Source organism: Hyaena hyaena, unplaced genomic scaffold, assembly GCF_003009895.1.
Source record: "Hyaena hyaena isolate Hyena2069 unplaced genomic scaffold, ASM300989v1 scaffold_1692, whole genome shotgun sequence".
Taxonomy (NCBI): domain Eukaryota; kingdom Metazoa; phylum Chordata; class Mammalia; order Carnivora; family Hyaenidae; genus Hyaena; species Hyaena hyaena.
Window position 1 is genome coordinate 189826 of NW_024082328.1, and position 12205 is coordinate 202030.

Here is a 12205-nt window from a genome sequence, read left to right on the forward strand (position 1 = left end):
CGCGGTAAGACAGGAGAGCTTTATGGTCGGAGTGGAGCGTTGACGGAAAACAAGAGGAAACAGTGTCTGAGGCCCTGAGGGCCTGGCCGGCAGCGAGCCCGAGCGCGGGTGCAAAGCTGGACCCTGGGCCCGGGAAGAACCCGCCCCGGGAAAGGCGCCAGTGCCGCCTGGTGTCTGCCCCCCATGCCAGAAGGGGCAGGAAGCAGAGCCCACCCTCGAGTGGGGGGCCTGGGGCAGCGAGCATGGTGGGCCAGGGGCAAGCAGGGGCCGGGCCGGTGACGAGGACACGCCCTGCCCTGTAAACAGCCTCGCGGCCTCCTCGGCCTCAGTCCCATCCCTGAGAAGCGCCAGGGGCCGGCTCCCCGCACCGCCCAGCCCGCCGCCCGGCTCCGGCTCCGGCTCCGGCTCCGTGCAGGGCGGGCCCGGCGTCCCCGGCGAGCATGGAGGGGCCTGCGGCCTAGAGCTCCTCGTAGTCCCCACCCCCGCGGAGGTGGCCGCCCGGGGCCGCGCCCCCCAGGAAGGCTTCCAGCTCGTCCACCGCAGTCCTCTCGGGGCCCCGGGGCCGCCGCCGCCGCTCCTGCCGGCCCTCCTCCCTGTCCCTGCCCTTCTTATGCTTGCTCTTCTTCTTCGCCGCCTTTTCTTCCTCCTGGGAAGGGGGGGGCTCAGGCCGTGCGGACACTGGGACCCCAAACCGCCCGGCCCGCCCAGCGGGCACCTGGAGCTGGAAGGCAGGGCGCCTACCTCTTTGCCTTTCTTCTTTTTCTTTTTCTTCTCTTTCGAGGGAGGCTTGCCCTCCTTCTCTGCACAGAGGAGACAGCGCGTGGGCCCCACAGCCCCCCAGGGCCCCCAGGGCCGGGCCGGCACCGCCGGGAGAGCACAGGTTGCCAGGGGGGCAGCTGGGGGACGACCCCCGGGCAGGCACGCCTCAGCCCCGCCCCCCCCCCGGGGGCAGGGAGCTTCCGGGACGAGTGCCGGGGGACGCTGCAGGCCGGGGGACGCTGCAGGCCGGGGGACGCTGCAGGTCGGGGGACGCTGCAGGCCGGGGCTGAGCTGGGCTCAAGGGGCCCAGAATGGAGGGCAGGGCCCAGGCCACGCCGAGCCGTGGGTGCTCCAGGGGCCTACGGAGCAGCCCAAGCTTCCCGGCCACCAGATGCCTCCTGGGCGGGCACTCTGGCAGGAGCCTCCCAAGCCCCCCAGCCCCTAAACTACCTTCGTCGCTGATCTCCTTGTGGCCTGTCTCCTCCAGTCCCAAGCCGAAGAGATCGGAGTCATCCTTCCGTCTGAAGGAGGCCACGGCGGGCTTGGGGGCTGGGGGCGGCCGGGCGCGGCAGGCATCCTCGTCCGTGTCATCAGAGAGGTCGTCTCGCACTGGGAACTGCTCCTGGAGGAGCGGGCAGGGCGGGCGGCCACCTCTGTCTCGGGACCCCTGTGGGACAGCTCCTGCGCTTCTCGGGCAGGTGACAAGCCGCCTCAGGGGCCCCCGCGCCCAGCCTGAAGTTGGGGTGGCCAGCTGGGACGCCACGGCCCTTCAGTGCTTGCTGTCCTGGGAGTGGGCCCCAGCCCCTCCCCGGGGTCACGTGCAGGTCTGGAGCTCTCAGCCCCGGAGGATGTCACCGGGCCCGCTTTCCTCCATCCCCCCTTCCCACCCGAGACCCTCCTCCTCCCCCCACCCCCGCCTCACCGCTTTCCGCTGAGTGTCTGAGTCGCTCTCGAAGTCGGGGTCGTCCATGACGAAGGACAGCATCTGGGCGGCGATGGGGCCCTCGGGGTCACTGGACGACGACGATGATGATGACCCCGCCCGCTCACCCCTCCGCTCCTCGCGGCCTCCTGAGGGGTCCTTGCGGTGGGACTTGGGGACGCCTGGCCGGCGGGACTCCACGGCCATGTGTGGCCTCGAAGCCTGTGTGGATGGCCTTTGGGACAAGGACGAGGTCAGGGGACTCTCGGCCGCCCCCACCCCCGGGCGGGTCCCCTCCACTTACCGTCTGGTGTCTGGCTCGGCGCATTTGTGGGGGGCCGCGGCAGTGGCCTTGGTGCGCCCTGCTGTCCCCGCTGCTTCCTCCTCGCTGGAGGAAGCAGTCTCCTCCCTGGGGACAGCACCCGGGGGCGGCAGGGGCCGGCTGGGCGGCCTGTCTTCCAGGTCCACGTCATCCTGGAAGCCTGCCACCAGCGGGTTGCCCCCCGGGGCCTCCCCATCGCTGCAAAGGAGGGGCAGGGTGGTCAGAGGTCGCGAGGCGGGTCCGGAGGGTCCGGCTTCCCTCTCTGCACCCTGGACTGGACGTTCTCTCTGCAAGGTGTGGGCACTGGACGAGGAGCCACCCTGCCGCTGGCACTCAGCACTCACGTGGGGCCGCAGGCCACAGAGGGGACCCGCTGGTGTGGCAGGGAAGTGGCACAGGCTGGCAGAATGGGGGCATGAGGTGGGGGCCAAGGAGAGGGGTGGAGATGCCACCACACAGCCGGAAGCCGGGCTCTGTTTATGTGCCGAGTGGGTGCCGTCCTGCATGGAGGCAGGGTGTGGGTGTGGAGGGGCTCAGTGGGGTCTCCACTGCCGGCTCTACTTTGCATTCCCCAGTGAGTCTGACCCGGGGTTGGTGCGGCGCAGGGGAGCATGCGCGGGCCGGGCTCAGGACCCGTGAGGAGGGTGGGCAGCAGGGGCCTCCCAGCTGCCAGTGCTCTCGAACGGCATCAGCCCAAGAATGTGCAGACACGCAGGTGGCCGGGCACCAGAGACCTGCAGGGTCAGGCCGCCTGCGTCCCAGGCCGGCCCCCAGCGCGCGGCCCCGTGGCTGGTCTGAGCAGGCTGCTTGCCTGCGTGGTCCTGCTGAACTCACCAGGGGTGTGGAAGGCAGGGGCGAGGCCGAGGGCCCGCCTGGCCCTGCTCTCACCTGTCACTGTCCTGCGAAACCTTGGCTCCGACTTTCTTCTCATCCTTCTGGGGGCCCGTGTCATCCAGGAAGCTGCGGTCAAGGCCGTCTTCGGGAACAAAATCCTCCACGTTCTGGACTTTTGTCGGGGCCTCTGTGGCAGGAGCTGGCTCTGAGGACAGCAGAGACCAGTGCCTGCCTGCCCAGGAGGAGGGAGGGGACCCCGACCTGGTCTACGAGCACCCCACCACTTGGGCAGCACGCCATGCCGAAGAGCCGCTCCCGGGACTTACCTTGGGGCAAAGGGGCCGCCTCGGCAGCGGGCGATGTCCCAAACAGCCTTGAGATGAAGCTGCGCCGTGGCGGGGGGGCTGCAGGTGGTGGCGGGGCCTCTGTGGGGGGCGGGGGACAAGGGTAGGCCGTGGGGGGGTGCAGGGGCAGTTGCGGGGCCGGCTGGGGCGTGCTGGGGCTGGAGCTCCCCGTGGACACGGCGCTCGGAGGCACCACTGGAGACTGGGAGCCTGAGGATGGGCTCTGCCCGTTGGCGGCCAGTGGGGACGCGTGGCCACGGCTGCGCGCCTCCATCATCTCGAGGAAGCTGCAGGGACACGGGGGCAGGCAGTGAGTGACCCGCTTTCCCCTAAGGCTCTTCCTCTGAGGGCAGAGCCCTCGCCCTCGAGCTCATCGGGCCTCTGGCCCCACAGCCTCCAGGGAGGGTGCTGGGGGGTGCTGACAGGCAGGCCTGGGAGCCCGTCGCTCACACTCTGAGCTCTCCACCAATCAGACACGGGACCTGCCTCGCGGGGGGGGAGGCAGCCCCGGAGACAGGGAGCAGCCAAGACCAGGGGTTCCAAGTCAACTGGACCTCAGTGACCAGCCCCACGGTCTGTGGGCCGCGGTCTCCGGTGCTGCCCCACGGAAGGTCTGCAATGAAGAGCTGCCCCATTTGCTGGCTGGGCTCCCTGGGCGCCGGCAAGGGTGTGTCTGTGTTGGCCACCTGCACCTCCAAGTTAGGATTTCCAGGGCGGGGTCAGAAAGAAGGGCAGGCTGAGGCCGGAGCCCAGGTCTTTGGCTGATGCCCCACATTCGCATTCCAGGAAGCATCCCAGAGTCGCATCCCAGAGCCGTCTCCGCCAAGCCCTGGCACGGGTCTGGTTCCTGGCTGGCTGTGGGGCGAGTGCAGGGGCTGCGCCTGCCACCATCCCCCTAGGGGGCAGGTTGCTGGGTGGTGCCAGTGCCCACGCTCTGGGTCAAGGGGGCTGCCAGAAGTGGGTCAACCCCGGGATGGCTTCCTTGGTGAGGGCAGCTGCTCCCAGGGGTGGGCCTCCCTTGGGACCCACCAAGCGGCCAAAGAGTGTGAAAACTCACTCCCCGAGAACCGCTGGGGCCGGTTCCAGAACCAACACACGGATCTGGCTCCAGGGAGACCCTAAGGCCCTTTTGAGTCCCCGTGGGGACAAGACACGTGCTGGGGGGCGGGCGTTCCCAGGACAGGAGCCCAGGCGGGGAAGCAGCGCGCCCTCCGCACGCCCTCCCTCAGCTCTGAGGTTTACGTGCCTTCTCTGTGCACCAAAGAGAACGCAAGCACCTGTTTTGGGGCAGCTCAGGTCACACTTGCCTGAAAGAGCACGTGCGTACCCCCCAGAGCTGTGGAGGGCAGACGGGACCCCGGGTGGGCAGCGGGCCAGCCCGAGGGGTGCTGGGCCCTGGTCAGCCTTGCTGCTCTGCACGGTGCCCCCACTCCTTTCCCACAAGCCTCCCAAAGTCAAGCTCTGAGGACCCTACTCTGCAACTCCAAGCCACAGCAGCCTCAGCCAGAGACCTCAAGGCATCAGGTCTCTCCTGGGGCTCAGGTGGACCCGTGGCCCAGGGCAGTGGCACCAGACATGGCGACTGCGTCTGGCAAGCCAACAGTCACTGTACCCCAGTCACCCCTGTCAGCGGGGGGGCCCCTGGGGTCCCTTCAGGTCAGTCACGGAAGGCCTGGCCCCACTCTCTCGGGCGCAGGGGCCAGGGCCTCAGGGTGTCCGTCCTCGGCAAGTGTCTGCTTCCGGGGTGAGGTGGGCTCCACTTGACACTGAAGCTGCCTGTTCTAGAGAAGCCCAGATCCCGCTGTGCGGGTACGACAAAGAACCTGGGTCCAGGGAACAGGGAGGGCTGCAGCACCGATCTCGTGGTGAGGGCCACCCTCCCTCCCTCCCCTGGGGGCCCTGGATTCCCCCCCCCCGCCCCGCCCACACTCCGGTCTGTGCACAGCCACACCTGAGGAGGAAGAGACTCGGTGTTTTTGAGCAACACGAGCGGCCGAGCTGCCGGGTCTGCCCAAGGTGGGGGCTCTCCCACTGCCCTGTCGCCGGGCGGCCCCCCACCTGCAGGTCTGGCCCCCGTGGTGGCCCCCGGGGTGACGTACATGTCATAGTTCTGGTCCTCCGTCTCCTGCTGCACAGACAGTTCCTCCAGCGTGGCGTCCACGTCCAGCTGGTTGGTCTCCAGCTGCCGGAGCAGCGTCTCCCTCTACGGGAGGAAGTGGACCCTTCAGCCCCGAGTCCCTGCTTGGCCAGCCTTCCAGGAATGAAGCTGCAGCCGAGCACGGGGGTCACCAGGTCCACCGGCCTGTCCGGGGTGGCTGGTGCAGCGCCCAAGCTGCGCGCGTGGCTCCGGGGATGAAGTCGGAGACACGAGCAACGCCCGGGGAAGACTGGGCCCTGGGCCCGCGCCACCCCTGGGGCAGGAGCTCGGCCCTCACACGTGCATCAGCCCCAGCGGCCGCCTGCAGAACCTTCTCTCGCTTTCTCCAGCAACACGCAGTGCGGAGACTGCCAGGGACAGGAAACGCTCCCAGCACCTGTGTGCGCGTTGTAGCTACAGGGATCTATAACGGCGACTCGGGACACCCAGGGCCCCCGGGGGAAGCGCAGGGTACAGTGGCAGCGGACACCAATGTGAAGTCGGCCCACGCCAGCCTTCCCTCCGGCCGAAAACAGCAGCCGCCTGTCTGCAGGGTCCGGCTGTCCTTCCAGAGACAGGACAGGAGAGGAAAGACCACCACTCCCCCGGGCGAGCCCGCACCTTTGTGGACAAAGAACAGAAGCCACGGTGGCTGCAGAGGGGCCAGCGGCCAGCATCCCACTGACTGGAGGTCGTGTGCCCCGCCGTGGTGTGACGGGAATGGCAGTCGCCTGGCTCCGGAACAGGGCTCCGGAGATGCACACAGCCCAGAGCAGGCTCCGAAGGACCACACGGGAGGTGTGGCCAGGCCTGAGGGGAACGCCCAGGGGCAGCCATACGGCGGGCGGGCGGTGGACCCTTGATGCCTGTGGCTTGGAGAGAAGCCCCGGGGAAGCTAAGGGGGCCGTGCAGGAGCCCTCGCACCCTCCCTGCCACCTCTCTGTAAACCCCAAGTCACTCCAGAGTAAAACATTAAGAAAACACCCAAGTGGCTCAGTAGGTTGAGCATCTCTCTCTGTGTTTTATTTACTTATTTTTAATTTTTTAAAACGGTTTTATTTTTGAAAGAGAGAGAAAGAGATAATCTGAAGCAGGCTCCAGGCTCCGAGCTGTCAGCGCAGAGCCCGAGACGGGGCTTGAACTCATGAACTGTGAAATCATGACTTGAGCTGAAGTTGGACACTTTAACCAACTGAGCCCCCAGGCGCTTCAAGTGTCTGACTCTTGATTTAAGCTCAGGTCGGGATCCCAGTGTCATGGACAGAGCTCCGTGTCAGGCTCTGTGCTCAGTGTGGAGCCTGCTTGGGAGTCTCTCTCCCTCTCCCCTGCTCGCTCTCTCTGTGGAGGAAGGAGGGGAGGGAACAAGGCAGAGCAGGCGTGTGACCCGGGCTTAGCAGGCTGCAAACCAGGCACTGCGCTGGCAGTGTGGGGGGGTGGGACACGGTGGGGCCACCGTGCCACCAGGCAGGGGGTCGGGAGCCAGGGAGCAGACCGTGCTGTGGGCCTTTGGAGCCCATGTGTGCTCACACGGGGAAGAGGGACCGCACAGGCCTGGTGAAGCACACGGCAGGGGTCAAGGTGGGTCTAAGGGGAGGGGCTGAGGCGCCCGCTGGCCCAAACCTCTAGTTCCTGGATTATTGGTCAGAAACAGCCTGAGAAGAACGTCTTAAGGATCTCTACAGTTTCCTGCAGCTGAATCTGTGAAGGCCCAGGTCTCCGGCTAGCAGCAGAGGGAGGGGATGGAAGGGGATGGGAGCAGGCACCCCCGGGCCAAAAGCACGGGCACGGTGAGCCCTCCGGGCAGCTGCAGTCCAGGCAACATGCTGGGCGGGTGGCCCTACCCCTACCCCGGACGGCACCTGCGGGGGAAGCTCTGCCCCTCCCCCCTGCCTTGCGGGGCGGGCTCACCTGGAGCTGCAGGAAAGGAATATTAAAGAATTTGTGAAGGTACTTCAGGCCAAAGCTGTTCTTCATGGAGGACTCGGCGTAGCGGAAGTAGGAGGAGCCCGGGGGCCTGTGTGCAGGAAGAACAGATGGTTCTGGGGGGGGGCAGCCCCCCTGGGTCACAGACCACTCCTGGGCCAGGCCACGCCCGATGTCCCCAAGGTGGGGGCTTCGCTGCATCACCCCCGCCGCCCTGACCTGGCTGCCCCACCCCATGCCTGCCTGGTGCCAGGAAGCCACTCTGCCCTGTGCAGAGACCCTCTGCCACTCGCTCTGCCCCTCACTGCCCGTAGCGGGGCCCCTGCCGAAGCTGGGACCCGGACAAGGGGAGGAGCCTGAGCTCCTTGGGACGCGAGCATCCCAGGCCCCAGCCACCCGCCCACCTGTCCAGGTTGTCGATGAAGTCGCGCACGTCGTCGGGCAGGATGACTCGGTGCTCGCCCATGTCACGGTAGTTGCCCAGCACGCACACTGGCACGTGGGTCGGCACCTTGGGAAGCTCCCGGAGAATGTAGTTGAAGGTCCTTAGGGAGCACAGGTGAGCAGAGACCTCCTCAGCATCCGCCGTGCAACCCCAGCCCGCCACCTCGTGCATGTCAGGCCGAGGACCCGGAGCACGGTGGGAGCCCCTCTGGTGAGTGGCACCCCCTGCGGGGCTCTCTCCCCTGGTCCAGGGCCCGCGGCTCCCGCTCCCAGACGGTGCCCCGGGAAGCGACCGACACGTGGTGATGATCATTTAAAGGCAGGGTGAAGACCCCACAGGCCATTTCTGGCAGTGGCCCCTTCAGCACGCAGGACGGCGCCACGGGCTGGTGTCGGGACCCCTGGCTTGCAGTATCACAGCCCGCAGGGTCGGGGCAGACCCCCCGGCCCACCCGGCGCTGCTGCGGAGGCGGGACCGGGGGTGCCCTCCGGTCGCCTGTGGGAGCCACTCCCACACTCCTGCCTGCACCCTGCTCTGGTCTCCTGCCAGGATGTTAGCTATGCATCCCCTTCATGAGTCAAAGACTGTGAGGGGGTGTCCTTGCGGAGCCCCCGACAAGCGGCCGCTTGATTCTGCCAGAGGCTGCGTGGTACTTTCAGGAAGGGCTGTGGGCTGTGGAAGGTGCGCCTCCCCCAGGGCCGTCCCCCCCGCCCCCGGAGATGCCCAGAGATGCCTGGGCCTCCGCCTCCGTGTGGCAGGACCGCTGGAGCGCACGGTGCCCACGGAGAGGCTCCGATCGTTTGGCGCCAGCAGTGGCATGGGCGGAAGGGCCACCTGCTGCCTCGCAGGGGGCCCTCCAGGTGGCGAGGTGGCAGGAGCCCCGAAGGCTGCCGCCAGCCAGTGCCCCCCTTACCACTGCTTGGTGATGTCGAACATCATGACCACCCCATTACAGTTCTTGTACACGTCCAGGAACTCAGCGTCCAGGGCCATCTCGGACTCCGCCTAGGGACGGGAGAGACGCGGCATCAGAGAAGTGGTCCGGGCGGAGTCCCAAGCCGAGAGCCCAGCCTCCCGGAAATGGCTGAACAGGGCTTTCCCAGTCTGAAGAGACAACAGCTGTTTTTGTTTTGGAACAAAACCACATAAACAGGATTATCTAGAGTGGGGGGGCGGGACGACTTTGGGGCCCCAGCAGCTCTGCCCGGTTCAGGGCCCTTCGGCAGCCAGCAGCATCCCATCCGCGGGCCTCGTGGACGGCCAAGGGGGCTGGGGCAGCCAGCGCCCGACTGCAAGGTGCACCTTCGAGAACCGAGGAGGACACTTGCAGAGAACCTTCTAGAGCACATACACAGGGGCAGCTGCAGTGCTGGGAGCAGGGGCAAAGTGTCACACAAAGGCCAGATGGACCCGCGCCAGGCAGTCACACAGCCCTCCTGTCTAGAAGGGGAGGGAGGAGGCGACGGGCCAGCGCACGACCGTCTACAGGCAGGACGACACAGAGTGGCAGCCTGGGAACCGCGAGAGGGCTTTCCGCGAGTGGAAGGGGTGCCCGTTTGCCCCTGGCTTCTCTGTGTAGGGTGGTGGCCACAGAGTCCATTCAGGGCCATGCTCACACGCACGTGCGCCTGGGGCCACACGGTTTGACCAGTGCCCCTAAGTCACTCTCCGCTCAAGCCCCCACAGGCCCGCAGCTGAGGCAGGCCCAGCAGCCCCAGAACAGCCACGGGCAGCGGGGGCCGCACGAGGAGTGGGGGCTCCCCCGGAGTCCCGGGGAGGGGCCCAACCCCCACCTCAGCGGTGGGCCCCACGGCCCGACCCACGTACCCACCTCCTGGGGGTCATTCTCCACCTTCAGACCGTCCCCTCGCCGTCTGCACTTCCCTGGTCAGAAGACAGACAACAGTCACGGAGGGAACTGTGGCCCTGGGAGGAGCGCGTCTCCCTATGTCCCCCCCGCGGCTGCCCCCGCCTCCAGCAGGCACCCCGGGGAGCCGCGGCCCCCACAGCGGGCACTGGGGCAAACCGGCCGGCGGCAGGAAGTGGCCACAACTCCATGGAGACCTCCTCGGCAGCTGTGGCCGCCCGGCCTCGCCAGGAGGCCCTGATGGGCTCCGACAGCTTGGCTTCAACTGGAGGACAGCCACCAGGGCTCAGGACCGCGCAGCAAGGTCGCCCGAAGACCCCCACCGGGCCCTGCTTCAAACTTGGCACTTGCTTCCCGGGCCGACAGAGGTCCCAATCCTGACAGGGCGCCGTGGGCTGGCGCGGGCTGGCCCAGCCCAGCCTCGGAGGCGCTGCGCCGGAGGCCAGAGAGGCTCCCTGAGCTGGTGCCGGTGCTGGCCGAGGTGGGCCTGGGCCTGAGCGAACGCCAACCAGTGGCTCCAACGTAATAAAGAGCCCCAGCCATCGCCGTTACAGGGCGGACGCGTTTACACCAGCAGCTGCCTGCCTCCACAGCTGCTTTCTGACCCTCTCACTGCCTCGGGGGCCCAGCGGGCGCAGCGGGCAGCCCCAGTCCCATGGCAGCTGGCCACGCCACACCCTCCCAGCAGCTGCTCCCGGGCCCCAGGGCCGCGTCCCCGGTACCACCGAGAATCTCGTGAGCTGCCGCTGCCCAGGGGTGCTCCCAGATGCCCTCCTTCCTTGGGCGCCCTGGGCCTCGCAGGGCCTCATCTCCTTGCTACCTCCGCGCCGCCCACCACCTCTCAAGCCCGATGCCCTCCGCTGCTGTGTGTGGTGCTCACACCCTGCCCGACAGGCAACCAGCTGGGGTGCAGGGGACCAGGCGACACGGGGCTGCCAGGGATGCTGGGCGTCACGAGGGGCCCCGCGGCTTAAGGCGTCCCGTTCACCCTCAGGTGGCCCTACAGGAGCTGGATCGGGCCCGGGAACCTAAACCCGCCTCCGAAGGGGGGTGGTGAGGGGACGGGGGCGTGCAGTGTCGGCACCAGAAACCAGAGCCCATGGAGGACAGGCTGTCCCTTCTCACCGAGGACACGTGCGGCACGGCAGGCCCTCCAGCCCAGGGCACCCCGTGCCTGGCAGCTCAGGGCACACATGGGGCACCGGCACCAGGGAGGAATGGCGGCTCTTGCCCAGAGTCACAGCGGAGGGAATGAGAGGGTGCCGGAGGAGAAGCGTGCCCGCCCCCCTCAACAGGCGCACAGGGGTGCAGTCCCCGTCTTGGGGGTCCCCAGCAGCTCGAGCACCTCAGTGTGACAGCAGAGACACCAGAGCCAGCAGCGACTGTGAGGCACCAGTCACGTGGGTGACTGTGACAGGGAGACTGTGTCTCCCTCTCCTGCCGCCCCTTTCCCACTCACGCGTGCTCTCTCACTGCTGCTGGCCTGTGTCTGCCCCACGGCCACGTGCTCTGTCCCAGTGCGTGAAACGCACATTAAGCAGCAAAGGCCACGGTCCTGACCGGTCACTGCCGTGCGTCTGCCCAGCCACTCTAGGCGCCAGGAGGGAGTGGCCAAAGATCCAGAAACTCAGGGGAACGGCACAAGGCCAGACCTCCTACAGCCCCTGGCTGCTCCTGGGGACAGACCTTCTGGTCACACGCTCAGCGTTCACCCTGCGTCTGCTGAGAACCCAGAGGGTCGCGTGACTCACACAGGGCACACCCACAGAGTGCGCACGGGGCAGGGAGGGCTTCTGCTCCGCAGAACGGACGAAGCGGCAGGAAAAAGTATGGGTAATAAAGAGACGGGACTCACCTTTGTCAACTACGTCCCAGACCTCAACTTTCACGATGTCGTCAGTGGCTAAAATAGGGGGGGTACAAAGATTAGTGCCCGCTGTGATTGTCGGCCTTCTGGGCGGAGGGGCTTTTAGGGGCTGTCTGAGTGTCGCGGTTTGCTCCCACACTTCAAGGCTGGGTCCCCAGCCAGGAAACACCGCGCTCCTCCCTCAGCACCTTCTTCAAGCACCCGGCCCCCCCGCCGAGGAGCTGCAGCCCCTCCCCGGATGGCAGTGAGACTCATCGCTCCTTCAGGCTCCTGCTCAAGGTGCAGCGAGCCATCTTGGCACACCCTCAGCTGACATGCCGCCCATTTCCGGCAGGTGTCCCTGGGGTGGGCTTGTCCCTGGCCCAGGTCCACATGGCCAGGTGCTCTCTGCAGGTGCGCCCAGGCAGCAGGCTGTGGGTGCTGGGTCAGGCCTCAGTGGGCCCGATGTCACTCTGGCTCGATTCTTGCCCAGCGACCAGCCTCAACTTCGTTCCCCGGGACGTCGGGCTGGGTCTGGCTGGCTGCCTGGTGCCAAGTTTCTACCAAAGCCTTTGGTGGATTTGGCCCAGGACAGGCCCCCGAGGGGGAGGCGGGGCCTCATGCAAGCTTGCTCTGAATGACTGGTCTTTTTTTCACAGGGAGGGGACTCTTAGACCCTCCTTAGCGGTTTGCTAGTCGGTTTGCTAGGTTTGCTAGTCGGTTTGCTAGTCGTTTGCTAGTCGGGAGGGAGGGGTGTGGGGACCCGTGTCTGCTGGTAGTGGGCTCACCGCTCCACCCCGGGCTCT

General features: G+C 67.1%; 1 protein-coding gene across 1 annotated transcript in view; it reads right to left on the bottom strand.

Annotated features, from left to right (window-relative positions):
* Nucleotides 1-12205, bottom strand: part of RABL6 (RAB, member RAS oncogene family like 6) — a 20414-nt gene continuing 8209 nt past the window's right edge. Inside the window, exons 3-15 of the mRNA XM_039224621.1 lie at nt 11409-11456; nt 9518-9570; nt 8600-8691; nt 7646-7786; nt 7227-7332; nt 5281-5384; nt 3164-3468; nt 2892-3042; nt 1986-2201; nt 1682-1916; nt 1210-1381; nt 742-800; nt 1-646 (exon numbers count right to left, since the gene is read on the bottom strand). Coding sequence (XP_039080552.1) covers nt 458-646; nt 742-800; nt 1210-1381; nt 1682-1916; nt 1986-2201; nt 2892-3042; nt 3164-3468; nt 5281-5384; nt 7227-7332; nt 7646-7786; nt 8600-8691; nt 9518-9570; nt 11409-11456 — 1871 coding nt within the window. The 3' untranslated portion in view covers nt 1-457. The remainder of the gene's footprint in view (nt 647-741; nt 801-1209; nt 1382-1681; nt 1917-1985; nt 2202-2891; nt 3043-3163; nt 3469-5280; nt 5385-7226; nt 7333-7645; nt 7787-8599; nt 8692-9517; nt 9571-11408; nt 11457-12205) is intronic.